A 26476-nucleotide genomic window follows, 5' to 3' on the forward strand; every position below is an offset into this window, starting at 1 on the left:
CAAGGGAGTTTTCAGCATTTTATCCACAGCGAGAGACAGAAAAGGAAAACCAGTTGACTAATTGTATTTACATTCTAGTTTATTTTTTTTACACTTTTATAATTCTTCAATTGCTTTACATAATAAGAAAAAAAATCTAGTCTCTTATTACATTTTTCATCAATTTTTCTTTTATTGTCCATTATTAATCTAATAGCCACAAATTGGTAACAATAGTTAAGTGAATTTTTAACCGAAAAAAATATAACTTTAAAGAAACGCTTTTCTTGTGTATTAAGATCATTTCTATCGGAAGGACACAGAACGGAAAAGAAGTGTTTTTAAACTATAGAAAAGAGGCACAAATGTCTCCATTTATGGCAGTTTATTAGTCAATCTAAAATCTAATTTAATAAATTGTAGAATTGATTCTCTTTCGAAGCATTTTTTTTACCTTTGAGACGATTGTCACGTCTAACGATCAACAAAATCAAGGATAATGTTAAAGGTGAAGAGTTAGAGATGCTGACTTTCATATGGCACGGATTGATGATCAGAGAAGATCGTCAATTTGTTCATCAAAAGAGTTTTTTTCTTTTATAGCTGATCTATTTGAGAAGATCCTGGCAGTGAAAGTGTTTTGTGTTGTTAAGATGCTAAAGTGGCTCCAGAAAGGATTCTGAATGAGAAAGTGTAATTCCTCTCTAGACAAAATTCGGACGATTGTGGCTCAATTGTCCGGCAAGTGTGCACGATCTGCAGCAGAATTTGGCATAGTAGTGATTTCCGCAATAATGTCCACGAACAATCTTCGCACAGTCGGCAAATATTGTGCTATCCGTGCACTCTGGCGGAATATAAACTCCTGCAAAGGCATTTCAGCGGTTAACAGTCAATTACCACAGCATCCTCAATCTCTTCACTCACCCTCCACGATGATCTCCTCCTCGTTGAAGGACTTGCTGTAGCCATTCCTGGCCTCGCACTTGTAGAAGCCAGAATCTTCCCTGGTGGCGCCGAAAATCACCACGCGCGTCTGCTCGAGGATCTGCACTCGGTGCGTGGGCACGAGTTGGCGATCATCCTTGAACCAGGTGACATTGGGCGCAGGATATCCATCAACCACGCACTCCAGCTTGATATCCACTCCCAAGCCGTACTGTCGGCCGCCCGGAAGGCGAATGCGAGCCGAAACTTCGGCTAGAAACATCGGAAGAAATCCTTTAATATCACGCAAACACAGTTTGATCATTGCAATATTTCAAGCATTGTGATCTTGCGAATTTCTGCAAACTCCTGAAGATATTCCACCTTCTTCACCACAAGAATATTCTTCGCTTCAAAGTGATTTTTTAGGTGATTTTCCAAGGAAAAAAAGACAAAAATTTTGACATCAAAACATTCACAGAGAGTAACACAATTGGCATGAATAAAGTGAAGCGACTAAGAGAAGCCCTCAATCACCGAAGAAAGTATAACAGATAGTTTAGTCACAATGCAGATAAAGGAGCGACAATCTGCCGAAGCACACTAAATACTCACTGTACACTGGCTGAACTGGCGGCAGCGGAATGACTCGCGGCGGAGCCGGAGTTGGTCTGTAAGGATATTCGGGTCTCACGCGCATCGTTGTGGTTTGCATGGGCGGATCCACGATGAATTTCAAGTACTTCTCATCCTCTCTGTTGCTCACGTGCACGGGCCCGATGGCCTGGAGTGTGATGGACACGGACACGGGTCTGCCGCGTCCCGTGTACGCCTGACACGTGTACTTGCCCAGATCCTGAAGCTCCACCTTCGTGAAGAACAGCGCATAGTCGCGCCGCAGCTCGAAGCGCGTTGAATTGAGCGGCAGCAATTCCGTGTCACGCCACCAGCTCACGTACGGCTTGGGATAGCCACCGGCCAGACACCTCAGAGTCGCCGGTTGGTTCAGCGTGACAATCTGAGTGGCATTTGGCTCACCCAGAATATAAGCGTCAGCCTCTAAGATATCTACAGGATCTACATTGGCACAACAATTCATGCAACATCGAACGTGATTATTAACCAGAGAGAAAGAGAGAGAATTTAGCATTAAAGACTGTGTCAAGAGGCTACAGAGAAGAGATGGTAAGCACAGAAGATCATAAAGCCACCACCGAATTGGGACAACACTCACCATTGACTCGAAGTTCAACCTCGCGAGTTACAGGAGCGCCTAAGCCATTGTCAGCCACGCACACGTAAGTTCCACTGTCTGTCCTGTGAAGCTGCACAATCTGCAAATCTCCAGTGGATGTGAGGAGATAACGTCCCTGATTCGTGTTCAGCACAATGCCTCCATACTTCCAGGACACCGTCGGCGGCGGATATCCCGTGGCGAAGCAGTGCAGCACAGCATAACCACCTTCCTCGGCCACCACATTCACCTCTTCGGGCGTCTTCTCCTCCAGCAGAGGAGCATGAGCGCCTGGATAGTATGTTGGCGGATAGTGTGGTCTCACTGGCTCTGAAACATTGGTGTCAGGCGCGTCAGGATGGACACAGAGCCATCCACAGCCAGCAGCGCAGCACTTCTTGTCACCACTGCAATCGGCATCTGTATAACACTCGCGATCGCAGCGACTGTTGTCCCTGAGAGAAGGACACTCGCCGGGCTTTTGTGTCTCGCGACAAACACCCATGAAGATCGACTGGCCAGTCTCATCTCTGCCCACATCAATGGCACACTGAGAGTCAGGCGGACACTGGACAGAGGAGCAGGGATTCTCACAGGAACACACCTTGCAGTAGTCCTCATTGTACGTCGTCTCCACACCATAAGGACACTGAAGATTCTCACAAGCGAGCGTGTGAGCTTCACACTTGTCTCCACTCGGCTCTCTGCCGGGCTCATGTGGCGATGCACCTGGAAAAGCATCACGCAACATTGCAGATTAATCATGCATTAACAGTTCACTTAGAAGCCCGGTTGAGATATTAGAAGCTTTTGTGCTTTTTGTGCTTTTTGTGCAGAGGAACAAATAAGAGCGAGTGTGCGTGAGATTTTCAGTGAAGCCTGGGATTTGAGAGACCGTAAAATCAATCTCCCCCATCCGAAATGCCTGTGGTAACTTCCACTTACTGACACAGAAATCAACACAAGACTCAAAAGAGCGGAAATTGTTCTGATTGCCCGCGCATCCACTGTAGATGAAGGTGATGCACGTTCCTCGACTATCATCATAATACCAGCGTCTGTGGGAATTCTCCACATCTTCATTGCATCTGCCACTCTCCACGGGCAAATTGCAAATTGCTGTAAATTCACAGCGAAATTCAATAAAAATGCCACAAAGAAAACAACATCATCTGCAAGAGTTCTCCAGATAGCAAACAATTTAGTGTCAGAGAACGTTAAATCCTCACCTTTATCATCTGGCGGCGGTTCTTCGTGTCCAATGCAGAGTGTTTCACACTCCTGAACTGTCGTGAATCTGTTTCCTGTGCCCTCACATCCGCTGTAGTGGAACGGCATGCATTGTCGCCTGGTGGTGTTGAAGTAGTATCGCACCTGCCACTGATCACACGGCCCAGGCTCCATGGGCTCATGGCACACGTCCACACCTCGATGCTCGCCACACTGTCTCTCGCACTGCTCTTGCGACTCAAAGCGATTCCCATTCCCACCGCAGCCGGTGTAGTAGAACGCCTCGCACGACGCCGTGTCGCGATTGAAGAAGTACTTGAGTTCATTCCCACTACAGTGACCGTGCTCACGAGGCTCATCGCAAATCGTCGACACCACGTATGGCGGCGGTGTCGTCTGCTCAATCCGTCCAGGCGTGTGTCGACAGGCGTTCTGGCACTCGCGCTCGGTGTAGAAGTTGTTCTTGTTCCCGCGACAGCCACCAAATTCAAACTGAAGACATCGCTGAGCATTCTGATCGAAGTACCATCGCTGAATTTGCTCATTGCATCGTCCACGAAGAGCAGGCAGTGTGCAGAGATCTAAGAAAGCACCAATACAACATCAATTCCTGGTCAGGAATATTGTGTGTTCAGCAGAAATTTACCTTGAACGCTATCACAATTGCTTTCGCACTCTTCTTCCGTGAGGAAGTTGTTCAAATTGCCACCACATCCAGTGTAAGCGAACTGAGCACAAACACCCTCATCCTTGTTGTAATACCATCTCGCCACAATTGCATCTCCACGGCAATCGCCACCGTCAGGATGCACAAAGCAGTATTCCCGCCTGAAGACGCGATCCTCGTGCACTGGAGGTCTTCTGGGCGCTTGTGTTGTGGTCGTGGGCATTCTCTCGCATCGGTTGACGCACTCCTCCTGGCTCTCGAAGTTGTTCTTGTTCCCACCACAGCCGCCATAGTAGAAGGATCGACAGCGCGACTCGCGAGTGTCAAAGTACCATCTTGCAGTGTAATTCTGGCAATTTCCAACCTCCGTCGGCAGGACACACAAATCCCGCTCTAAGATCGCAACACACAAGAAAATAATTAGTAAAAAGACACCATCAAAAAGCACTGTCAAGCCACTAAAGAGAAGCAATTTCTACTTCTACAGAAATCATGCCAAAAATATACATAAATTTTGTCAATTTTAGTGCGCAAATAGAGAAAATGAATAAAAAGTACCAATTTGCGGCGGACAATTCGACTTGCATTCGTCTTCCGAGTGGAAACTGTTCTTATTGCCACCACAACCAGTGTAGTAATATGGCATGCATTTGTTATCAGTGTACGAGAAAGCCCACCTAGCGAGCTTACCACCTTCGCAGTCTCCTTTCTCGATCGGGGCATTGCAAAACTCTACAAAAAGGTAAGATTACACCAAATAAACCCACAATTCGTGCAAAAACTTCCAACAAACACCTAGAAAGTGCTTAAGAAACAAACTATTACAGCTTCCAACAAAAACAACCAATTTAATAATGTTAGAAGAGGAATGAAAGCGATTGACTCACCGCGATGCACGCCTGGCTTCTTGCAGTGATAGTGACAAGAGTGTTCCGTGGCGTAGTTGTTCTTGTTTCCTCTGCAACCACCGTAGATGAAGGGACGACAGACATCGGAGTCAGCATCGAAGTACCAGCGTTCGAAGGCTCCTTGGCAAGGTCCCTGATCCACGGGTTGTTCGCAAGGAGGCGCCGAACTGTCCACAACACAAGCACTCTGACACTCTTCCAGAGACTCAAAGCGATTATTATTTCCCAAACAACCGCCCCAAACGAATTGTGTGCACTGATTGCGATCGGAATCGTAGTACCACATCGGCAGATATCCAGTACAAGGTCCATGGGACTTTGGTAGATGGCAAGCCTCTGCAAGAAGTTCAACACATGAACAGAGACTCTTCTAGCGTCAATCCAAAGGATTCTTACCCTTCCCAACAGGCTCCTCGCACACTGTCTTGCACTCTTCGATGGAGTTGAAGCGATTCTCATTGCCCTCACAACCACCATACCAGAATCTCGAACATCCACCGTACTCAGCATCGAAGAAGCTCTTGACTGTGAAGTTCTTGCACGGACCGGCATCTCTGCTGAGTCCACACGCCTTCTGCGGTGTCGATGGCACTTCGTCGCATCCCTCGAAGTTCCTACCCTCAGCCGAACTAACGCCATCCGGACAGCAGCCGAATTTGCCGTTGGCACAGGTGCATCCCTCGAAGTCGGGTCCTTTGGCGGGGGTGACCTCATCGGGACAGCACTTGAATTCGGACTGCGAACAGTGACAGCCGGCATTGTGTGGGCCAGACGGAATGGTGACGCCATCAGAGCAGCAACCGAACTGGAAGGTGTGACAGGAGCAGCCCTCAAAGTTCTCCCCAGTGGCTTCTGTGAGTTTGTCCGGACAGCAGCCGAAGCGACTGTACTCGCAGCCACATCCTGCATTGTCATAGCCCGTGGCTGAGGTCTGATTGTCCGGACAGCAGCCATAGGGTGAGTGCTCGCAACCACATCCCTCGAGATTGGGTCCACGAGCAGGGACAATGTTATTCGGACAGCAACCATACGGCTGCTCCAGACAACATCCTTCACCTCTCGGTCCATGAGCAGGCGTGACGCCGTCTTGACAGCATCCAAACATCTCTCGCATGCAATCGGCACATCCCTCCTGTTTGTCTCCCTTGGCCGGAGTCCTTCCGTCTGGACAGCAACCGTAGAACGATTTCGTGCAATCCTCCTCATCGATAAGATCACATCCGTGGAAGTCCTTTCCAGTAGCCTCGGTGAGTCCATCCGGACAGCATCCATACGTGGACTGAGCACAGAACTTGGCCTCCGTGACTCCTGACTCCTCAGTAACCTTCGGTTCGGGCGTGGTACAGCTGTCTCCCGTGCACTCCTTCTCTTCCTTCTCGCATCCCTTGAACTTGGGTCCCTCAGCCGGTGTATTTCCATCTTTGCAGCACCCAAACTTGCTCGCTGCACATCCACCAGGCGTGGTGACTTCAACCACAGGACACCCTTCGTTGTCATTGCCCTCTGCCGGAGTCTTCTTGTCCGGACAACACCCGAAGAGACTGAGTGAGCACTGACTCTTCGGACAGCCGCGATTCTTCGGACCCTTCGCCGGAGACAGCTTGTCAGGACAGCAACCATGCTTGGTGTCAGCACAAGTCTTTGGCGCAGGACAGCCTTCCTCGAAGGGTCCTTTAGCCGCTGTGCTGTTGTCCGAGCAACAACCAAACGCTGACGTAACGCAAGCCATCGTCTTAGGTCGAGGTTTGCATTTGCGTGGCTTCTGCTCCTTCTTGATAATATCCTCAAGCGTGTTCGGCGTACTTCCCGATGTCTCCTCATCTTCATCCTCAGACACTGAAGACTGTTCAGTTGTCGACCAAATGTCCAAATCAGTTCCCGTCGTTTCATCTTCATCCGTTGACGATGTCTCTTCGGTAACTGTCGAAGCAGAAGATTCAGTGGATCCTGGAGTTTCTGTAGAATCTGTCGAATCTGTGGACACCTCAACAGTTGATCCTTCACTCACGGAAACCGTGGTCTCCTCAGATCCCTCAGATGTCGATTCCGTAACTCCAACTGTTGTGGTATCACCAGCTTCTGTACTGCCTCCAGATGTTGTCTCTTCAGCTGTAGTCGTCGTTTCCTCGGCAACAGTCGTAGTTTCCGCCCCTTCAGACGTCGTTGTCTCCTCCACAGCAGATGTCGTTGATTCAGAAGAAGTCTCACTTTCGGTCGTTGATGATAAATCTGTTGTTGTCTCCATTGAAGACTCTGTGGAAGATTCTGAGCTTTCCGTTGCACTTTCTGTTGTGGTTTCGGATACACTTTCAGTCGTTGCAGCTTCGGTTGACTGCGTGTCAGTAACACTTTCCGTTGGTTCATGTGAACTTGAGGCTGATGACAATCCTTCACTCGATGTTGAACTCACAGAACCTTCTGTGCTGGTCTGAGTAGCCTCGAAGTCTCCCGATCCGGTTTCTTCCGTCTCAACATGCACACTCGAGGCGGTTTCTTGAGTACCAGATCCTTCCACAGTGGATTCAGGCAAATCCGTGGACAATCCATCTGTTTCTGCTGTGTCAAAGCTAGTCGAGTCGCTCAACATGAGTTCATCTGTCAGCAAAGATGACTCAGTTGTGCTCTTAGCGTCGGAATCAAAGACATCTGAAGTTCCACTGGTTTCTGCAAATTCACCCAAACCAACAGAATCCAGATCCTCTTCAGACACCTCAGGATAATCATCCTCATCGTAGTCACAGTAATCCTCTTCGTCGTGATCGTCCTCCAGAATCGGCATTGCTGTGCTGTCAACAGGAAGAGTCTCATCGTCAATGCACGGTTCAGGATTGCAGCTGTCCGTTGAGAATTTCAGAGTATCGCCACTGCATTTCTCCACCGGAGCCGGTTGATCAGCAACCATGCACAGAGTCTTGCGATACTTAGTGCCTCCTCCGCAAGGCACTGAACACTCCGACCAGGGACCACCGAACCACAGTCCTGCACACTCATTCTCACTCTCGCACTCCTGCTGATCCTCTGGTTTCTCATCGGCATTGCAGGACGAGTCATCAGGCGCCCTCTTAACCATCTCTCCATCGAAAACACCACAGATGATCGTCCTGGTCTGCACTCCCTTCCCACAATCAGACGAGCACTTGCTCCACTGCGATGTGAACCACTGGAAGTCACACTGGGACTTGGATGTGCACGGTCTCTCCAGCTCTGGCTTCGGTTTCTTCTCGCAGAACGAGTCATTGTAGATCTTCCCTGTCTTCGAGGCACAATACGTCGTTCTGGTTTCCACTGTAAGACCACAAGCATTGCATCCACTCCACGTGGAAGTTATCCAATCCACTCCGTCGCAAGGTCTCAAGACGCACGTTTCGGAGTCGGCGGGTTTCTCCTCCAGACAATCTCCATCGGGGAGAACCTTAATCTTGCCGTCTTCCTTGCGATAGCACTTCACCTGACGCTTCTTCTCGCCATCGCCACACAGACGACTGCATGGTTGCCACGGACCCACGTGCCACTGAGGACAAACGACACCTTTGTTGCACTCCTGAGTTGTTGCCGGCTTGTTTCCTGCAGACTCCAGACAGACAGAATCCTCGACTTTTGTGGCCACACCACTAGAGTCAATCCTCTCGCACGTGACTTCCCTCTCCTGCTTGCCATCGCTGCCACAAGGCAGAGAACACTTGCCCCACGGAGTCTCTGTCCATCTGGGCGGACACGGCTCTTGGCCACACTGCCTGGCGTCCTCCATTCGCTCAGTCGTGTCACAGAGACTATCATCGACTTGCTCAAGTGTTGTTCGGCTGTTGCAGGTGACATTCCTCGTCTGGAAGCCACCACCGCAGGTCGCTGAACACTCAGAATATGGCCCAAACACCCAATTGTAGGTCTCGTGCTGAGGAAGTCGAGCAGTGGCTTCGGGCACACTGTACTCATAGCGAATGCCCACATTTCGATCCTGATAGAGCAGCACCAAGTATATTGGCTCCGTTGTGGGGCCCATGCATGTAAGATGATCAGGAGCTGCGAATCCCTGCGGCTTTCTCTCATAGTGCCAAATGCCTCCGGCATAAGTCATTGGCCGCGGGAAGTCTATCCGCCAATTTCCGTTGAGATAATAAGCACCTACGAGATTCCTTATGGCCAGATAATTGTTTGACGGAGCAACTTCCTTGATCTCAATATTTGTCGCTCCAGCAGGAATCAGGAGAATGTCATTGTAGCCTGAAAACAGCAAGTATACAAGGTGTCTCATAAGCCACACGTACAATATTTAGAGCTCTATTTATAGGTGAAAATAGTGAAAGGAGAATGAAAATAGGCAGAATATTGGTGAGAAAAGAACTGGAAGAAGAAATTAGATCACATCTTATTTCTGTTTCACCCGCAAATGTGGAGGGCGTAAATTGAAAAATTGGATTATAAACATGAAAGAAAGAATTTCTTCTCCACACCAGGTAAATATTGGGAATAAATATTTAGGTGATTTTCATTTCACCACCAGACCCAATATTACTTTCTAATTATGTCAATGTTTGGGAGACAGAGAGAGAGAGAATCTCTTTGCACGTGCGCTTTGGGAAGCAAGATCAATGTGTAAGGAGATAAAAAGCCTTCTCACCGACTTGGAGATTGTTCATGTCCAGAACTCCGGACACGGTTTTGCACGAAGATCCATCACCATCGCACTTCCTGCACTTGTCCTCCTTCGCGTCAGATCCCAGCATCATGTCACAGCCCACCGGCTGACAGACACCGTCCACACACACGTCCAGGGACTCCTCATTGCACCGCGTGCCGTCGATCACCTTCGCCTTGTGGCGATAGTAGAACCTCTCGCCGCGCGGCATGCAGTTCAGCTCGCAGGGATTGGGAGCCTTGGTGTAGGGCACCCACTCATAGCGCACACCCTCGAAGGGAACAGTGTCAAAGTGCGAGCACTGCTGCGCTCGGAAGTCCGGCTCATTGTCTGGACAATCCTGGATCGAGAGAAATAAGATGAAATCACTCTTCTTGCGCCCTGAATTTCTGTATAGGTAAATATTTTCATCATCAACTCATTTCTTGGCTAATTTGGTGGGAAAACGTGTCAGATAGAGTCCATGTGGAAGAGGAAGAGATTGAGAGAAATTGCCAGTGAGTTGTAAACAGAGAATGAAGGCTTTTTTTTCCTGCAATCTGTCTATAATTAAGATTAGCAAGTGATGTAATTTATCTAATCCGATCCACCCTCGCCATGAAACTACGTCATTCGTGATATAAAATACATGTTGATCTCTCATTTCACTAATGATATTCAGTTTCCCTCAATTTGTATGTTAACACTTGCACACAGTTTTTTTTCCTTCTTACTCCTCATCTCGACACTCACTCTCTCTGGCCCAACATATAAAACATTTGGAGATCATGGGCGAGGATTGTGAAAAATATGTGGCCTCGATCTTTCTCTGATCTCTTCCTTCTCACTTCCAATCCACCATATTATTCCAATTGTGTGTGTGTTTGTGATGAATTCTTCTATGGCATCACAAGTTATTCTCATTAAACGTTCCGGAAATGGAAAATTAGGAGATATGCTTCTTCGATCTCGATTGATCTACAGAAATTTATGGTTAAAATACGTTTTGCAGAAATCAAGCAGTCTAAATCAATTATCAAGCCTCTGTAAAATTCAGAGAAATCCGGGCAAAAGCGGGGCCGGAAGAGGCATTGTTTACCTGTGTGTTGCACGAGAAGTACTTGCGGGATCCTCCTCGGCATCGCGGCTGTCCATCGTGGCCCACGTCGTAGCACTCGCGCGTCTGGTAGGCGACGCCACCGCCGCACGTTCTCGAGCACTCCGACGGAGCTCCCCAGGGACCCCAGCGCTCACCGGAATCTCCCTCGCCGCTCGGGATCACATACGTCGCCGGCAGGTAGAGTCTGGCTCCATGTTGTCGCTTGTGTCGATTTCGTGTCAACTGAAAGACAAATTAAGCAGATTTTATGAGTTGCGAACCAGGAAATTGACCCAGAAACACCCCCGCAAAGATTCAGGACATTCCCAGAGAGTGATGCCATGACTAATTGTGAAGCATTTCGTAAAGAAAAAAGTCTGCAATGAATCAGTGAGGAACTCTTAAGAAATCATTGAATTCATTCTTCACAGCCTCTAAATATTTACATGAGAGAATTAATGAGTCTCAACATTGTAGCCGGTGAAAAGGCATCGGCAAAGAAGAAGGGAAATTGCTGAGATTTTCGCATAAAAATGTCCCAAATGTAAGAAAAAAAAGACGAGCATTTATTTCTTTTGTACTCACATGCCTGGATTGAGTCACATCGATTGAAGTTGTCAGTAAGCAGAGCAACAAGGCAAATATTCTGTAAAGAGAGAAAAGAGGGAGTTGAGTTAGGAAAATGTCGTAAAAAAAGCAATACATATTCCATGAAAAATATATGTTCTCCATAATTTTTCCTGTCAGAAAACTTTAACGATTCCACGCACGAGTCTTTAATCTTTTTTCCAAAATTTATTTGACGCTCTTTTGATGAAAAATCAAATAATTTGCACACAGGAAATTAATATAATGTCACACACTCTTTCTGTACTTCATCCTGAAGTAAACTTCACGTGAAAACCCATCGGAAAACGCACATTAAAAATTTTGTAGTAATATATAGTCCTAAAGAACACATTTTTATCGCTTTCATCCAAATTATGAGCCTTTCAAACATAAATTTCAATGTAAACAGACAACACACAGCAATCAGGCAGAATCTTTCAAGCTTTCACACATATGTTACCATTTTTATTATTGACACCGAAATACATAGAGACAATTACAATTTGGACATGTGGAATCATCATCAGATCTCATGAATTTTCTTCATTAATCGCTCTTTTTTTCTTATGCCTTCGCGTCACTCTCTGATGGATTTATGAATCAATCAACTCAGGAGACCACACAGAGATATGTGAAGTCAATTTTAACAAGTTCAATCAAACATTCAACAAAGCCCGGATAGAAACAACAGTCACAGATTTCAGTCAATATCCATTCGGAGGTTTTCCCCTCATTTCAATCACTTTGTCCAAAACAAATAGACTGAAATCATGCTGAAAATCACCACTGCAAATATTACCGGCCTTTTTTCTTCTTCTTGACTCGTCACAAATCCCGCGCCGGCAAGCTTATATGTGAGAAATTGATGCCAGAAACACCAACATTGTCCTTCGCAACGATCGCAGATCATAAAGCGATCAACTGTGTAAATTTACATGAGAGTTTATTACAAAGTCTGTGAATGAAAACTGACGGAATGGATTTTATGGTGCTTCTTGCAATCAAGGGTTTCACACAGCCAACACACAGAGTCAATGTTGCAAAATACAAGTTCAATTTTTTTCTTTTTCCTTTTCTAAGAAAATAAATACACAAGCAGTAAAGTTGAAAGTAAAATAAATGCCCCAGAGATTCATATATCAAATAATCTTCCAAGTATAAACGAATGCGATTAACACTCAGACAGCTTCCAGCATCTTCCGCAATTGATATTATTTAGCTGTCGAATGAGAATTTTAGCACTAATCATACAAGCAATAAATTTTACAATAAACAGGAGATGCTGGCTATTGTTTCAGATGTCTAAGAGAACAGGTAAAATCCTGACATTTATCATTTCTTCAGTGGTACAAAGGAACTGTCTTTAAGTGAAGATCATAATGTAATGGTTTTACGCCTTTCCTTTCTCGTTTTCGCACAATATATCATAGGAAATTACAGTCTTTGCACAAGTTTACATTTAATTGATCTCCTCTCTTTCTGCAAAGCCACTCCAAACTCTCACCAACGCTATTGTGTGTGTGTTTTATTTTCAATTCCTTTTTCATTGTGGCACTTTTTTGCCTTCGAGGGCGTATCATTGTTAATTGCGACAAATTATATCTTCCTGTTTGTGAACTTGAGCCTCGCCTCCCGAGCCCACATCATAACTCTTCTTCCTCCCCATTAATCTGCGCGTCCTCAGATTGTCCGCACAAAGTGCCATGGTTGAAAAAATAAATAATGCAATTTCATTTAGTGAATGAAAAGGCGTACGCAAACGAATCGCTCGTATATGCTCCACATCCCTCCCTCACACGTCGCTCAATTATTCACCCAGAGCAATTGCATGGTGAAACATTCAATTATCCCTCCAAGTGAAGAAGTGCAAGAAAATAAACTGCATCAAGATAAATAAATCAAGTGCACTCATCGGGCAATTGAAGAGGGCAAAACAGGAAGGAGTGTGGGAAATTAATTTGTGAAGTAATTTTGCATTAAATTCACCGCATGAAAGGGATCATTAAAAGATTTAATCTTCATCTCAATTGTTTCTTCATCAAATATTTTCACAAACACTTCAGCTTTCATTGCAAAGTGCCATTTTTCAACACACTTTCGGCATGTTTTTCCCTCAAAATTTATTCTTTTTCCTGCAACATTTTCGATGTGTTCATTTGGTCAACATCAACATCTTACAAGGGATATATGATAAATCACTTAATCACAATTTGACGATAAAATACTCAAAATAAACCAACACGCTGTTGGAATCTCATGCGCCTTTCGAGCCCTTCGCACCATACATTTGTGCGTATTTTTTTCCTCCAAACAGCCGGAAAAATTGGGTTAAGACAATACCACACAGTGCAAGTGAAGTTGTAAAAATGAAGTGAGAGAGAGAGAAAGAGGCAAAAAACACCGCGAGATTTTCACGTCTGCGTGAATTTTATAGTTTGACGGATTGATTGATTTTTGATGGCGGGAAGTGTTAATAAAATCTCACAGTTCGATTACAAGCAATGCATTTGCATGGAGAGTTTGAAGAATTGAAGAATGAGGGAAAACAAACTTTGCGCACTCTTTATTTGTATGTTTAAGCCTCACAAAACTCCTTCATTTCACTTTATTTTCATTATTCCCACTATGCACGACAGTATTGCACTTCTCCTTTGTAGTGCCCTTTTTTTCTCTTGTCCACTAAAAACTCTACAATAATTCCCAACAATCGCCATGCCAAGCGAGAGTGTACTTCTTTCAGCCATTCATGCGTTGTGTGGTGAGAAAATATGCGTTTATGTGCTCACGCGAGATGAGTAATGCATGTTGGAGAAAAGCGAATATATTCTTGAGGAAACAAAAATAAATGAAAGTGTAAAAAATGAAAAGTATTTATTCATTCCGATGTGTGTGTGATTAGCAATGGAGTGCCAGAAAAGTTCTCACAGTAAATATTCTTTGAGTGAGCATAACCAATCCGGGGGGTTTTGAGCATTCTAACAAATTGCTTTTTTGCATTGACCCAAAGACAACTGATCACACGCTTTATATACAATTGCGAGTAAAAATTTTCCGAAGGACTTGCTGAAAATTAAGAGAGACTTTATTAACTACAATTTGCAAGAAGAAAAATAGAGTGTTTGTATATACTTATCACCAAGGATATAAATGTTTCTAGGAATTTCCATTAATTCTCCATCTCTTAACTAAACACAAGATTCAAGAGAAAATCATAAATTCGCCAAACAGAAAGAATTCAATAAAGATTCTCTGAATTACATCAATTTATACACCCAATTAGAATTGTTCTAAAATTAAACAGGAGAAATGAACAGAAAAAAATATTGAGAACGGAAAAAATGTCTTAATTTTCTCCACTTTCTCACACACTGTCAAAATACCACGGGAAAGCCGAAGAAAGTAACAATAAACAAATTTCATCATCACAATTTGTTCTTCTCCCCTTTTTCGACTAAGCGAACTAAAGACGAAGAAGGCATTAGAAGAGATGTAAAGTACAACAATCAGACAATTTACCAATTGAATGTTTGACCTAATTTCAATTAAAAATAGCGAAAGAATTCCCGAAGCGATTTAATAATTGTCAATTAGCGAAATTGTTTCAACGGATTTTCTGTCGTATTTCAACCACACAACAATCCATCCTTTTACCAGTGCAAGAATTGGAAGCTTTCAACATATTTCTCTGCTGTTAATTTCCCTAAACTCTTTGCGGTTTTAATGATGACTTGTGGGACATTTTATGAGCACGTATTTGGCTTTTCTCGAGCTCCTTTTGAGTAATTTCTTGTCATAAGAACATGAAGCATAAAATCTCATCTAATATTCTCAAGAAGCAACAAATGAGTGCAAAGCCAGAGGGAAAATAAGAGGAGATGAAGAAAAAAAAAGAAGTTTAGAATATTTACGTGGTGTGAAACCACATCGTTGTTCAATTGCATCTGCATATATGGCGAAGAAATCCGAAGGGTGTGTGAAGAGTTGCACTAAAAATGATTCTTTTGCATGCAAACTTAAGAATTCATGCATGATTAACTTTTCATCGTCATAAAAAGGCAATAAAATGTGCGCAAACATTCACTGCTTGCCTCTTCGTGTCTCCTCAAACTCCGTGCATTTGAGAGAATTTACTCAACATTAACGTCTTTTTCGTCCTTTTTTTCTTCTTCTTGTTTTCCTCTTTTTCTCTCTAATTTTATTGATGTTGAACGGGGAAAAATTTGCAAACTCAACTACTCACATCTAAATTAGGAGAACATTTTATCACTCCATGTTTTTCGTCCAGTCGCGCTCGCGAGAATGCGGAAAATACATTAATAACGTCTATCAGCCCAGTGTGTGTATTTTTCTTAAGGCCTCACACAGGCATTGAAAAGACGACAAAATCTATGTTTAACTTCCAAAAGGAAAATAAGAGTCAGTGTGTAATTAAATTCCAAAATTAGCTGGAATTGCAAAGAGACGAACAATGTTCGTCCATTTGTGATGATTTTTGGCGCGTGTTCATCTCACCACTAACACTTGGCGTATGGCACAATCATTCAGAAATGTGATAGTAATCACAATTGTAAATATTTGCATACACAATATGCCTTCAATACGCAATAATCGTGCACCACAGACCCTTTGGTAAACATTTAGAGGAGTCAGTGGAAAAAATATTGGGAGTAGAGTGCGAGAAGTACAAGGTACATTGATGGTGACTCCTCTCTCACCTTCAGTGTTTATTTTCACGAAATTCACTCTCAACGATCGCGCACTGTGCAAAGGCTCAATCAGCTCAATTTGGAGAGAAGAAAACCCGCGGTATTTTCCTTTATTGAGGGACATTATTCGCTATTTCTTCAATTATTCATCTCAATCTAACACATCAACTCATTCCGCTTTGTGTAAAGTGTACCATTTCCACCTCCGATGAGTGATTTTCCAAGTGAATTCATATTTACAGAAGGCAAATTCACTCAAGTATTTTCCCTTTAAATGTACCTAAAAATAATTTCTAAATATGCTCTCTCCAGTCAATTTGCTTTCCATCTTCTTCCCCCTTTTTTTCTCTATGCTCAATTCAATCAGGAATTTGTGAAGGTGTTCTTCAAAAATTAAAATCACGTAAAACAAATAGAGGCAGAGCCTTAGCTTGTCTTTTTCTCTCTATCACACTTCTGCACCATCAGCCCATTAATGGGAATAAGAAAGACTATTGAGAAATACATATCACATATTAATAATCACAAATTATTATGTAAAATGCTCTCAATGCTTGTCCATCTTCATCTTTGGCATCTTCGCTGCATGGAAATCAAGATTCCACTGTGTTGATATTTCTATTTAAACTCTTATTTCAAGCCTTTAATTTTCCCGCACGAATGTCATAAAAGACAGCAAGTCCAGTTGCTACTTCTCGTGCAAGAATATCTTGGCAAATCCTCTTCACAATGATCATGCACTGTGAGAAATGGCACGAGAATCCAATCCTGCAGGTCAATGTTACCACAGAAATCTCAATAAAACGTGGTATTCTTCTTCTCTTTCCACTTCTAGCAGTGCTTGTCAAGTGGCACGGAGGCAAGTTAAATTGAATTAATGCTAAATGCACCATATGTATGCAGTGGATCGGATAAAGAATTAAAATGCTTCTCTTTTCTCATGTTATTTGGGTTTCGTCGCTCCTCAAGTTCTTTATCACAAGGGGCCCTAACAAGAAAAAAGAGCATCTCAACGCACGCCAGAGGATCTTCCTTTCGGGATTTCTGAGAAATGAGCGCGAGAGCAACCTGTTTTTCTTAACGCTTCATACTAAATAGATAATGAAGATGCCTCTCACTCTCTTGAGTCGGATCAAATCCCTCCTTGAGCCGCAATCTCTGGATGATGCATGTTCTTGGGTGACACAACATTTAGAGGACAACATCGCAGAGCGAAAGTGAATGTTAAAAGAAGTGATAGAACAGAAAAATTGAAAACCACACTGAAGGGATTTCATTTCTCTGGAGATGGTTTTATCTCCTTCCTTCACATCGTGGCTTTTGAACTCGTATTTTCTCATCATTGGACGCACACACTGAGGTTCTCAGCCACCAAAATTCCACAACAGATGTTATCCCACTGGAAATATTATTAATGAACCGAAGGCTTCCTATCTCCACGCAAGACGCTCAAAATTTTGGGATGCACAAGGAAGATTGAGTCTCTTTCTCATTAAAAACCACCCGATAGCAGAATCCCATAAATCTAACCAACTGCTGAAAAGCACTCAAAACAAATTGATCAATCGATATTTCAGTGGAAATATCCAAATTAGACATCACACGATCATTAAAGTCTCCTCCGTGATAATTTGCACGAAAGACTCAATCAAAAAAACTCCCCTTTGACACAAAAAAACCCAGTCAGAGAAGATTAAGAAACCCCGCGCGGCAATCATTAAACACCCCACAAAAGAGCGTAGCTCGAAAAAAAACCCTCCATCCAGACGTTTTTGCAAACAAATTGCACGAGATCTCGAGTTGAATGATTCTCGGGAACTCTTGTGATCCTCCACATCAAACCAGTAGCATTCAGTGCATTGTGGAGGAGAGAAAAAACTAACAAATCATTCGATGAGCAAAAGCACGTGCTTTGAATTATATTCCCACATTTTTGCGTCTCCCACAAATTCAACAGATGAAATGATGATGCAAAAAGTTGAGAATATTTTGTGAAAACACAATCATCGTGTTTAGAGCAAGAGCGCGAGAAATAAAAAGTATTTTTGAAGGATGGACAAGAAAAGTACTGAGCAATTGCCGTAAATTAAAGAGCGATCGCATTTGTGGATTTGTGAAGAGAGATTGCAAGAGTTTTCGGGTGTGAGTTTAACAAGTAAATTAGCGGTTGCCAGACGATTTTTTCAGCTCATACGATTCTCGGCCATTCGACACGGTTTTTGGGTCAACAGGAAGATTCGCGGTTTCTTTGGTGAATTGCACGAAAAGTTGAAATCCATCAAACTGATCAGCTTCAAACTCGTCCAAATCACTTCTCCTCCTAATTGCAGAAAAATTTCCTCCACTTCAATGTGAGAAATGTGTGTGTAAAACGTCTTTGGGAGTTCAGAGAGACAAACACAATGCAAGGAAGAGATGCTAAAGAGACGGCGGAAAAATTTAAATAAATTGTAAAGATGAGAAGAATCACATGTGACTGGCACATTTTTGGCATTCTTTTTAAGGAAGGGCTGCGCCCATGGTCAGTCGCAGGCGACGGGGAAAAAGTGCACAAAATCATTGTTAGTCCACTTTTCTCAATGTGTATTTAACCTTCTGCCAAGCATTGTCTATCTTCTCTTATATATATATTCCCTTTTTTCTACCTATAAACTAATATAAGCCATATTATACACACTTTTAAGAGGTTGCAGACAATGAAATGCACCAAGTTTTTACATCTTTTTGCTTCCTCCACTTTGTTTCACATGTTGCACATTCTCAACAGAGAGAGAGAAAGAGAGTCCAGACAATCTCTTAAACGATTATCTTAGACGTTTTTTTTCTCCTGAGCTTATTCTTCTCTATCTCTTCTGGGTGCTCACACTGCCCATCCTTTGCCATTGAAGGCGAGAGCGCGCAGTGCTCAACAACACACAAAAGTCTGGGATGGCAAGAAGATGGTGTGCAGAAAGTCTGAGAAAAAGAAGCCCCTAAAATAGCCACGAGAGGATTGTTCTCATTTCAATCAAAGAGAAACTTCACCTCAAGATCGATCTTTCAAATGGCACGCGAAGATCATCGACAACCTGAAGAGATGAAGGATGATGGCAAGCAAAGAGGGCGAAACACAGAGAAAAGGCTCACTGATTTCTCACATGGGAGCGCCATTGCGGCAATTATTAATTCATTTTACAAAATACTATGCAATTTTCATTCCCCCCAAAACACATCCCTCATCATCAAATGATGCGCGCGGCGTTTGCATTATCAAGAGAGAAGATAAAAAAAGGTCCATTAAGGAGCATCCCAATCATGATGATCTCCAGCGGAGGATCACGCCACAATGTCCAATGATTTTTTCTTCCCCCCTCCCGCCACATTTCAACCGCCAATGTGAAGAAGTGAGATGAGTGATGTAATCTTCAATTGGGATATTATTTGATTAAAGAATTTTTCGGTGTCAATATTGAACTTTTACTCTGTAGGTATGATTTTTTGTTCATCACAGCCACATTCGAAGGTTAAGCAAATTCATTAGGGAGTTGAAAAAAGACCTAAAAGAGAATTTACTGCATGGAATTGCACAAGATTAACAAGAGGGCACTTTTCCCGCGATCTCAGGCAGTGGAAATTCCTCTCTAAAATTCCACAATTGCCAGACGGGAGTTTTTGTTGCTTATCCCATTAAAATTATACGACATCTCTTCACATTATTATCCCTTCGTGAGGCACTCTTAGGAGCATTTTTATCACAGTGAGAACAGCTCAAACAACACCGCCAATCACTTAATATTCCGCTCTGTTGAGAACTTTATTGAAATTTCTATGACTTTTTATCAATAATCTTCCAGTGTTAATTATTCATCAGCCACTTGAGAACATTTAGAAAGTGAGATTTTTTCCAGAAAAAATCACTTTTTCTTCCCAAAACCATTGTGTTTTAATCATCAAGAAGTTTGAAGATCAATAAAATATTGCTTAGTAGAAAAGAACTCACTGAAATTGCCTTGATGGGCCCATCCTTTTATTGTTGGACCATAAAATGCACTTGAGAAAAATTCGGAGAAATCCTCTTTCACACACGAATGAATTATATTTTGACTTAGTAAATCCACAAATTGGGGCTGAAGTGTTAAATCCTTTGCCACTTTGTGTCACCACAGCAATAAATCACTGAATGGCATTTCCAATTCTGCTGGAGCACACAAGAATTCTTCTGTACAAAAGTATCCAAGAGTCCAAGAGATCCCTGACAGAAGACGAGAGAAGGTTCACTGGAAAATCCGTGCTGTCCTGTCGACAGCCAAACCGAAACTGACTGCTCGACTTTGAAATTTCCCCAATAAAACCGTTGTAATAATTGGATCGCGCGCGGAACACTCGCGACTGAATGGACGCAAGTGAGACTGTCGAGTCTCTCCTCTCCTTCGCCAGCAATCTCTTTCCTCTTCGCCTTCCTCTCTGGGCGTCCGTTTTTATTTGATAATTAACAGCCGGAGATGAAGATCATAGGAAAATGAAATGAACAAGAGAGAGAGAGAGGGCGAGATAAAGTCAGTGGTCCGAACTTTCTTGCAAAAATATTTTATGCCTCGACCAGCAGCGTCTGCAGCAGGACTGAAGACTCCGCTGACTGGCGAGACTCCACGATGATAGTCTTCAATGAAGCCGGCCACAGAGAGATGGTCGGAGGCCCAGAAAAAACGACAAAACCATGGGGTCTTCTCTCTTTCTCATAGGCGCGCACTTTTACAGTGTTCCAACCCGAAAGACACCACGCATGTAATCTTACATGCTCAAAAATGCACATAAACACAGTCACAGACAGTGAGAGAGACATAAAAGATCACCAAGTCGCTGAAAAATCCAATGTAGAAAGAGTTTGAGGAGGGAAGAAACCATCGCGAGACATGTCGTCGAAGGGGAGATTCAGTGACAAGATGAAATCTCATGCATCGACAGCAGTTTCCAATATAGCAAGTGCGCCTCATAAACTCTCCCACAGAAGAAAGCCAGCAACAAAAAAAAGCAACACCCGGGGGTGATTGAGATCATGGGAAAAGTCTTCAGGGAAATTGTCATCCAAGTGGCAATCGCCACGCAACTGAAGACACCCTCACTCCTGGACACGCGTGACTTTTGCGAAATCTCAACACAGCCACTGTCTGTTTACTCTTGTAGTGTGCCCAGCGAAGTGTGTTGAACAAAAACTTCACTCTCTCGCCCAGAAGAATTCATAATATCCCCAACAAAACACACATTTTACAAATATTTACCCATAGAAATACTTTGTCAGCGATACACTATTGTGATGATCCCAACCATTTACAGGTTCATAGAGAGATATTTCACACTTGTGAAGATTATTTCTCTCTCTTTCGCTTCAAAAGGACACGCGCAGCATCATGATCACCGGCCAATCATGCTAATTGATGCTAATTTCAATGGAAATTTCATACCTTCATGCCATTCAGTGGATCCTCCCTCTTTTCCATTCAAGTAAAAAACACCTCTAATCCCGATCAAGTGTGTGTAAAGTGGCCTGGAAAAAGAGGGAATCAAAGATTCTTATCACAAAGTGATCGCAATTCATATTAAGATCAAGATACTTACTTTTAGTTAATAATGACGAGCCTCTAACATAAATTAAATCCTTCTCTCTCTCTGTCGAAAAAGGAAAACTTTGTGGGCGGGCGACGGGGAAAAAAAACCTGTGGAAATATGAGAGGAAGCATTAATGGAAGTGAATATGAATAAATGTTACAATTTAATCATACAGTGAATGCCACAAGTTTAGAAACCGGAATTTTGCTGATAAATTATTCCCATTTGAGTGTGATATGCTTCGCTTTATGGCAATTTTAATGCGACAAAAACCCATTTTCTAAATTAATCCATAAAATTGTCATTGACTTTCATCACAAATTAGTGTTTTTTCTTTCTCCCTCGGGAAATAAATGCAGAATTTAAGAGGCAAAAGTTCACAGACCTTGAATTCTATCCCCCAAAAAAACATGTATAATAATCAATTCACATCTGCAAAATATTCAAAACCATTCATTGGGAGTGAGAAAAATGTTGTATATGTAGAAATTTTCCTCGCGAGGAAACAAGAAAAAAGCTTCAGGAAGCACACATTGTGATAAAAACCAAGTTTTATCATCTTACAACTTCCCCAAAGTCTCCCCCAAGATGTGTCGTGCTTCAATCAGCAGCTCACATTCACACAATTTTAGATCCAAATTTAGAATTTCAAGCACGATTAGAGACTCTTTTGCCTTTTTTCCGGATCTCCCTCAGATTACAACTTGCGCAGCAATGATTTTTTTGCGCACACACACCAAAAATTCTCGTGCTGGAGGAGAAGAGTGAAGCAAAAAGGAGAACAGATTGAACATTTGTCATGCCTTGATACTTTTATGCCATGTTATAAATTTCATTCACTCAAATTGGAGCAAAGAAACTCCTCAATGAGCCTCTCATGCTGGAAACTCCACAAATCTCCACACGATAACACAACATCCGTTCAATGAGACTCTCCGCTCTCCTCTTCCCTGACACAATTTCAAAATGTAGTTGGCATGATATTCTCTCCTCCGCGAGAATCTCTCTCTGCCATTCTACTCACTCTTCTAAACTATTGACTAGAGATCACAAAAGAGCGCTGCTCAGAATCCAGGATCCCAGGATGTTGTCTGAGTCTTGTCGTTGAGTGTAAAGCACTGAATCACATCGCCAGGCTTCACTTCGCACGCCAAATCCTTGGGCTTCAATCCACACTCCGTGTCGGTCTTGATTGAATCCACTTCATTCTTCAGATGCCTCATTGAATCCAATCCGCCTGCGGAGAAGCGAATGACAAGCATTGAATGCAGAGAATGGTTAAGAGAGAAATGAGGAACAAACCTGTGTAGATGATCTCATTTTGTCGCAGTATTTTGTACTGGAATTTCTTCCTGAGAACTCCTTTGGTGCATCGACATCCTAGCACTGTCACTTCCTTCCTCCCTTCAGTGATCTTGAAGATTTGCAGAATATTCGCCTCCCCAACGATTTCCTCCACTTGCAAAACTGGCAATTTACTGCTGATCTCCTCCTTCAGGTCATTTATCAAGTGATAGATCACATTGAAATCCCGCACAGATGCGCGACTCTTGACAGCAACTGAAGAGTCCACAGAGAAGGCATAGATAATGGCATTGAATGTCTTGGCCAACTCCACATCCCCTTCGGACACATTTCCCACTCCATAATGTACAATGTTGAGACGACAGTTTTCAAAGTCATCATAAGTATCCAACACATTGAGGATCGCCTCGACAGATCCGTGAACATCTCCCTTGAGAATCATATTAACCCGAGGCGTGGGATCATCCTGAATCTCCTTCTGCCGCGGACCATCCGGTCGAGACTTGAAGAAGCCCTTCTTTCGCCTCGCATCGCGCTCAGCTCTGTATTTTTCCAGGTGTTCTAGTTCCTTCTTCAGAATCGCCTCACGATCATTTTCTATCTTGTCACTCATCTCCTTCCCCTTCCGGAATCGTATCACAGAGTTGGCTTTCTGCTCATTCTCCACCTCCAGCACTTGCTCTCCCGCCAGCGGCAGCTCTCGCCAGCCGAGAATCTCCACTGGCGTCCCGGGAGTCGCACTCTCCAGTGGCTTTCCTGTGTGATCAATCAGCCCGCGGACTTTGGCAAATGCCACTCCACTGACCAGAATCGCACCCTTGCGCAGAGTTCCGCGTGTCACGATTGTCGTTGAGAGTTTGCCACGATATTTATCCACACGCGACTCAATCACGATGCCCTCCACGAAGCCCTTGAAGTCCGCCTTGATGCCCATCATTGTGGCCTGAAAGGAAATTCATTGAGACTCTCTATAATGTGTGTGCGGAGAAAACTTGGTCAAGACTTTGTAGCCACATTTATCAAGAGTGCGTGTAAGAAAGAAACACATTTTGATATCACTTCGTATCCGTTCTTATATCTTACAGCAATCACACTTAGTTTTGAGCTTGAAAAATGCTGGAATATTTATAGAAAATGCTTGACTTCAGCTGAAATACCAGCAGAATTTCTCCTCACCTGAGCACTTATGGTTTCCGTGAGTTCTGTGAGATTCGTGCCTTTCAGTGCCGATATCGGCACCACTTGAATGTCACCTCCGTGTCCCTCCAGTCCCAATCCCAGCTGCATTAGTCCCTGCTTCGTGCGCTCCACATTCGCCTCCGGCTTGTCGATCTTATTGATGGCAATAATCATGGGAACTTTTGCCTCCTGAGCCAAACTAACCACTTCCCTCGTCTGCTGCATCACTCCATCTTCACCAGCCACCACCAGCACGATGATGTCTGTGCAATTCGCCCCGCGAGCGCGCATCGCGCTGAAGGCAGCGTGTCCGGGCGTGTCGAGAAACGTCACCTTCTCGCCACTCTCCAGATCCACTGTAAACGCTCCGATGTGCTGCGTAATCCCGCCAGCCTCTCCAGCGGCCACAGAGGCGCCTCTCAGTGTGTCCAGCAGCGTGGTTTTGCCGTGATCCACGTGACCCATGACAGTCACGATGGGATGTCGCGTTTCCATGTCTTCAGGCGCCGCTGGTGGCCGAGGAAACACATCCTTGTCCTTGACAATCACTTCAGCACTGCTCGGAGGAGCCACAATCTTCATCTTCATGCCGCACTTCTCCACAATGTTCTTGATCACTTTCATGTCGTGAAGTCTCGTGACGGAATCCAGATCGTCAACGCCTGGAACGTACAGCATCACCTCCTGAATGTGTTCCAGTGACTTCTCCGCAGAATTAGCCAACTCTGCCACTGTCATGTTCCTCCAGACATCCACAGTTCCATCCAGAACGATCTTGTTGCTCTTCTTTGGCGAATATTCGATGATTCTCTGGGCTTTCTGGAGAGATGAAAATGCATCGTGAAGGGAAAGTTTTTATGGATTCTCATGATTTCTTACTCTCTCCTCTGCCGTCTTTCGTCGCTTCATGTACACAAAGTCCGTGTGAATCATCCGGCAAGGATGTGCACATTGTCTTGTCCATGAGCCAAGAAAATTCCATGGAAGCCTCCAAGATCAAAACAAAGAATAAGGTTAGAGAATTGAGCTCAGGAAAAATGCTATTTATTTAATTTGTCGGTAAATTTCCACCAAACTAACAAGTGAAAAAGATCTAAGAACATTTCTCACACACAATAATGATGAATAATGGCTGAATTATACATACTTTCTTAGTAAAACCATTGAAAACAGAAGCCCAAGAATTCACACATGAAATTGACAACCGGATGAAGTGTTACTGAATTAGCCGCTACAGCTCTGCAGATGGCTCTCGCGGCTTTCATTTTATGGCAAAAAGCTCGAACTCAAAAATATTTATTTCAGTAGATTTTCTTATAAGTAAATTCAATCTTATAATTTTCTTATTTGCTCTTCTTCTTGTTGAATTTGGCACTGTATATCCTCGACTTTGCAGCTCTCATTTCCCCTTTTATGACATTTGCGAAAACATCGCTTGGAGACGCTGATGTTTCTGAAATTTCATGCATTTTTTAGCAAAAGTTAAAGATTTACTAAGAAATTACGCACCTTTCCAAATGCCGTAAAAACGATAATCCTGAATGCCTTTCTGGGATCCCGATCCCTTAAAATGCAGTCCCAGAATAACGTCATCAGTCAGGAATTGTCTGAGTTTAAGTTTCAATGCAATGTTTTTCTGCAAAACAAATTAATTTGATGAACGTAATTAATATTCGATAATTTTAGTGAATACTCACGAATTTCTCCTTGTTGCTCTGAATTATCAAAGATTCGTCAAATTCTTCCAACTCTTCCTTGGACTTCAGTGGCAGTTTTCTGAAGATTTCCTTGTGAGAATGCATCTCAATGTCCATGTTTCTTATCTCGCGGTGAATGTACTTCACATGCTTACAGCAACAGTTTCCCTCCCGGCTTCTCTCGTGCTCCTTCTGTTCCGGCATGTCGCTGTCCTCCTCCTGCCCCACTATTGAATGTCTACGCAGGATTGTCATCAGATCCTTGGCCGCCGCAGGACTCAAGTTGTGTTCCTGAATAAATTTGTTCACTTTCTCTTCAACAATGAGACGCTTATCGAGTGTGTCAAACTTGGGAATTTGATCCGAATCAATGTTGAACATGTAAGCTTTATCGCTATTCTCATGGGATGATTCTGGGAAAATTTCCTCGCTTCCCTGGCTCACGGGCAATTGTTCTTCCGGTGAATTTGCCATTTCTAAGAAGAGAGAAAGACTTTGTTTACAAATGCATCTTTAGCCTTTTGAGCATGTTTCTGTGCAAATTGAATGTTGTCAGCAAGATTTTCGCATTCCTCTGTCTTTCTTGTGAAATTACCTGCACAAATCATCAATCGAGCACAGATTTTCTCTTAGTTTTCCTTGATATTTTCTCGTGGTAAACAAAGTGTGGAAACTTCTTGCGCTGTCAATTCACGCTTTGCAAATGTTTCTGCTAATCACCGCGAAGGGCGCTGA

At 43.5% G+C, this 26476-nt stretch overlaps 3 protein-coding genes across 8 annotated transcripts; all 3 read right to left on the minus strand.

Moving 5' to 3' along the window:
• Window positions 1–67: 67 nt before the first annotated feature.
• Window positions 68–20013, minus strand: LOC132257604 (papilin). Of its 5 annotated transcripts, XM_059754583.1 has the most exons (14): window positions 19954–20013; window positions 11245–11305; window positions 10660–10902; window positions 9564–9921; window positions 5342–9166; window positions 4925–5281; window positions 4596–4769; window positions 4017–4430; window positions 3370–3951; window positions 3086–3259; window positions 2141–2869; window positions 1522–1983; window positions 907–1179; window positions 68–844 (listed from the first exon to the last, which is right to left on the minus strand). In XM_059754583.1, the coding sequence occupies exons 1-14, from the start codon at window positions 19974–19976 to the stop codon at window positions 684–686; spliced, it is 7836 nt and encodes a 2611-aa protein (XP_059610566.1). In that variant the 5' UTR covers window positions 19977–20013; the 3' UTR covers window positions 68–683. The 5 variants fall into 5 exon arrangements, with proteins under 5 accessions (XP_059610566.1, XP_059610563.1, XP_059610562.1 ...); XM_059754580.1 differs by lacking the exons at window positions 3086–3259; window positions 10660–10902; window positions 11245–11305; window positions 19954–20013 and having other exon boundaries at window positions 9564–9821; XM_059754579.1 differs by lacking the exons at window positions 4596–4769; window positions 10660–10902; window positions 11245–11305; window positions 19954–20013 and having other exon boundaries at window positions 9564–9820.
• A 1598-nt stretch (window positions 20014–21611) lies between these two features.
• Window positions 21612–25265, minus strand: LOC132257700 (translation initiation factor IF-2, mitochondrial). 2 transcript variants are annotated; one of them, XM_059754709.1, is made up of 6 exons: window positions 25192–25265; window positions 24924–25032; window positions 24042–24863; window positions 22863–23808; window positions 22585–22797; window positions 21612–21667 (listed from the first exon to the last, which is right to left on the minus strand). In XM_059754709.1, the coding sequence occupies exons 1-5, from the start codon at window positions 25206–25208 to the stop codon at window positions 22625–22627; spliced, it is 2067 nt and encodes a 688-aa protein (XP_059610692.1). In that variant the 5' UTR covers window positions 25209–25265; the 3' UTR covers window positions 21612–21667; window positions 22585–22624. The 2 variants fall into 2 exon arrangements, with proteins under 2 accessions (XP_059610692.1, XP_059610691.1); XM_059754708.1 differs by lacking the exon at window positions 21612–21667 and having other exon boundaries at window positions 22486–22797.
• A 72-nt stretch (window positions 25266–25337) lies between these two features.
• On the minus strand, window positions 25338–26442 carry LOC132257841 (uncharacterized). The gene is made up of 4 exons (XM_059754879.1): window positions 26337–26442; window positions 25742–26217; window positions 25554–25680; window positions 25338–25497 (listed from the first exon to the last, which is right to left on the minus strand). The coding sequence occupies exons 1-4, from the start codon at window positions 26347–26349 to the stop codon at window positions 25388–25390; spliced, it is 726 nt and encodes a 241-aa protein (XP_059610862.1). The 5' UTR covers window positions 26350–26442; the 3' UTR covers window positions 25338–25387.
• Window positions 26443–26476: the final 34 nt, after the last annotated feature.

The sequence above is a fragment of the Phlebotomus argentipes genome, unplaced genomic scaffold, assembly GCF_947086385.1.
Source record: "Phlebotomus argentipes unplaced genomic scaffold, Phlebotomus argentipes genome assembly scaffold_4, whole genome shotgun sequence".
Classification (NCBI taxonomy): domain Eukaryota; kingdom Metazoa; phylum Arthropoda; class Insecta; order Diptera; family Psychodidae; genus Phlebotomus; species Phlebotomus argentipes.

Bases quoted from the DNA above. Each gene is read 5' to 3' on its own strand.
- LOC132257700 (XM_059754709.1), bottom strand. The intron at 24,864-24,923 runs GTAAGAAATCAT...TCATCTCTCCAG, and splicing joins GAAAGACGGCAGAGGAGAGA to AAAGCCCAGAGAATCATCGA. The intron at 22,798-22,862 runs GTTTGTTCCTCA...GCTTCTCCGCAG, and splicing joins AAATGAGATCATCTACACAG to GCGGATTGGATTCAATGAGG.
- LOC132257841 (XM_059754879.1), bottom strand. The intron at 25,681-25,741 runs GTGAGTATTCAC...TTTGTTTTGCAG, and splicing joins AGAGCAACAAGGAGAAATTC to AAAAACATTGCATTGAAACT. The intron at 25,498-25,553 runs GTGCGTAATTTC...ATGAAATTTCAG, and splicing joins TTTTTACGGCATTTGGAAAG to AAACATCAGCGTCTCCAAGC.
- LOC132257604 (XM_059754583.1), bottom strand. From the start codon at position 19,976: ATGGGCCCATCAAGGCAATTTCA. The intron at 4,770-4,924 runs GTGAGTCAATCG...ACCTTTTTGTAG, and splicing joins GAAGCCAGGCGTGCATCGCG to AGTTTTGCAATGCCCCGATC. The intron at 4,431-4,595 runs GTACTTTTTATT...TTGCGATCTTAG, and splicing joins GAATTGTCCGCCGCAAATTG to AGCGGGATTTGTGTGTCCTG.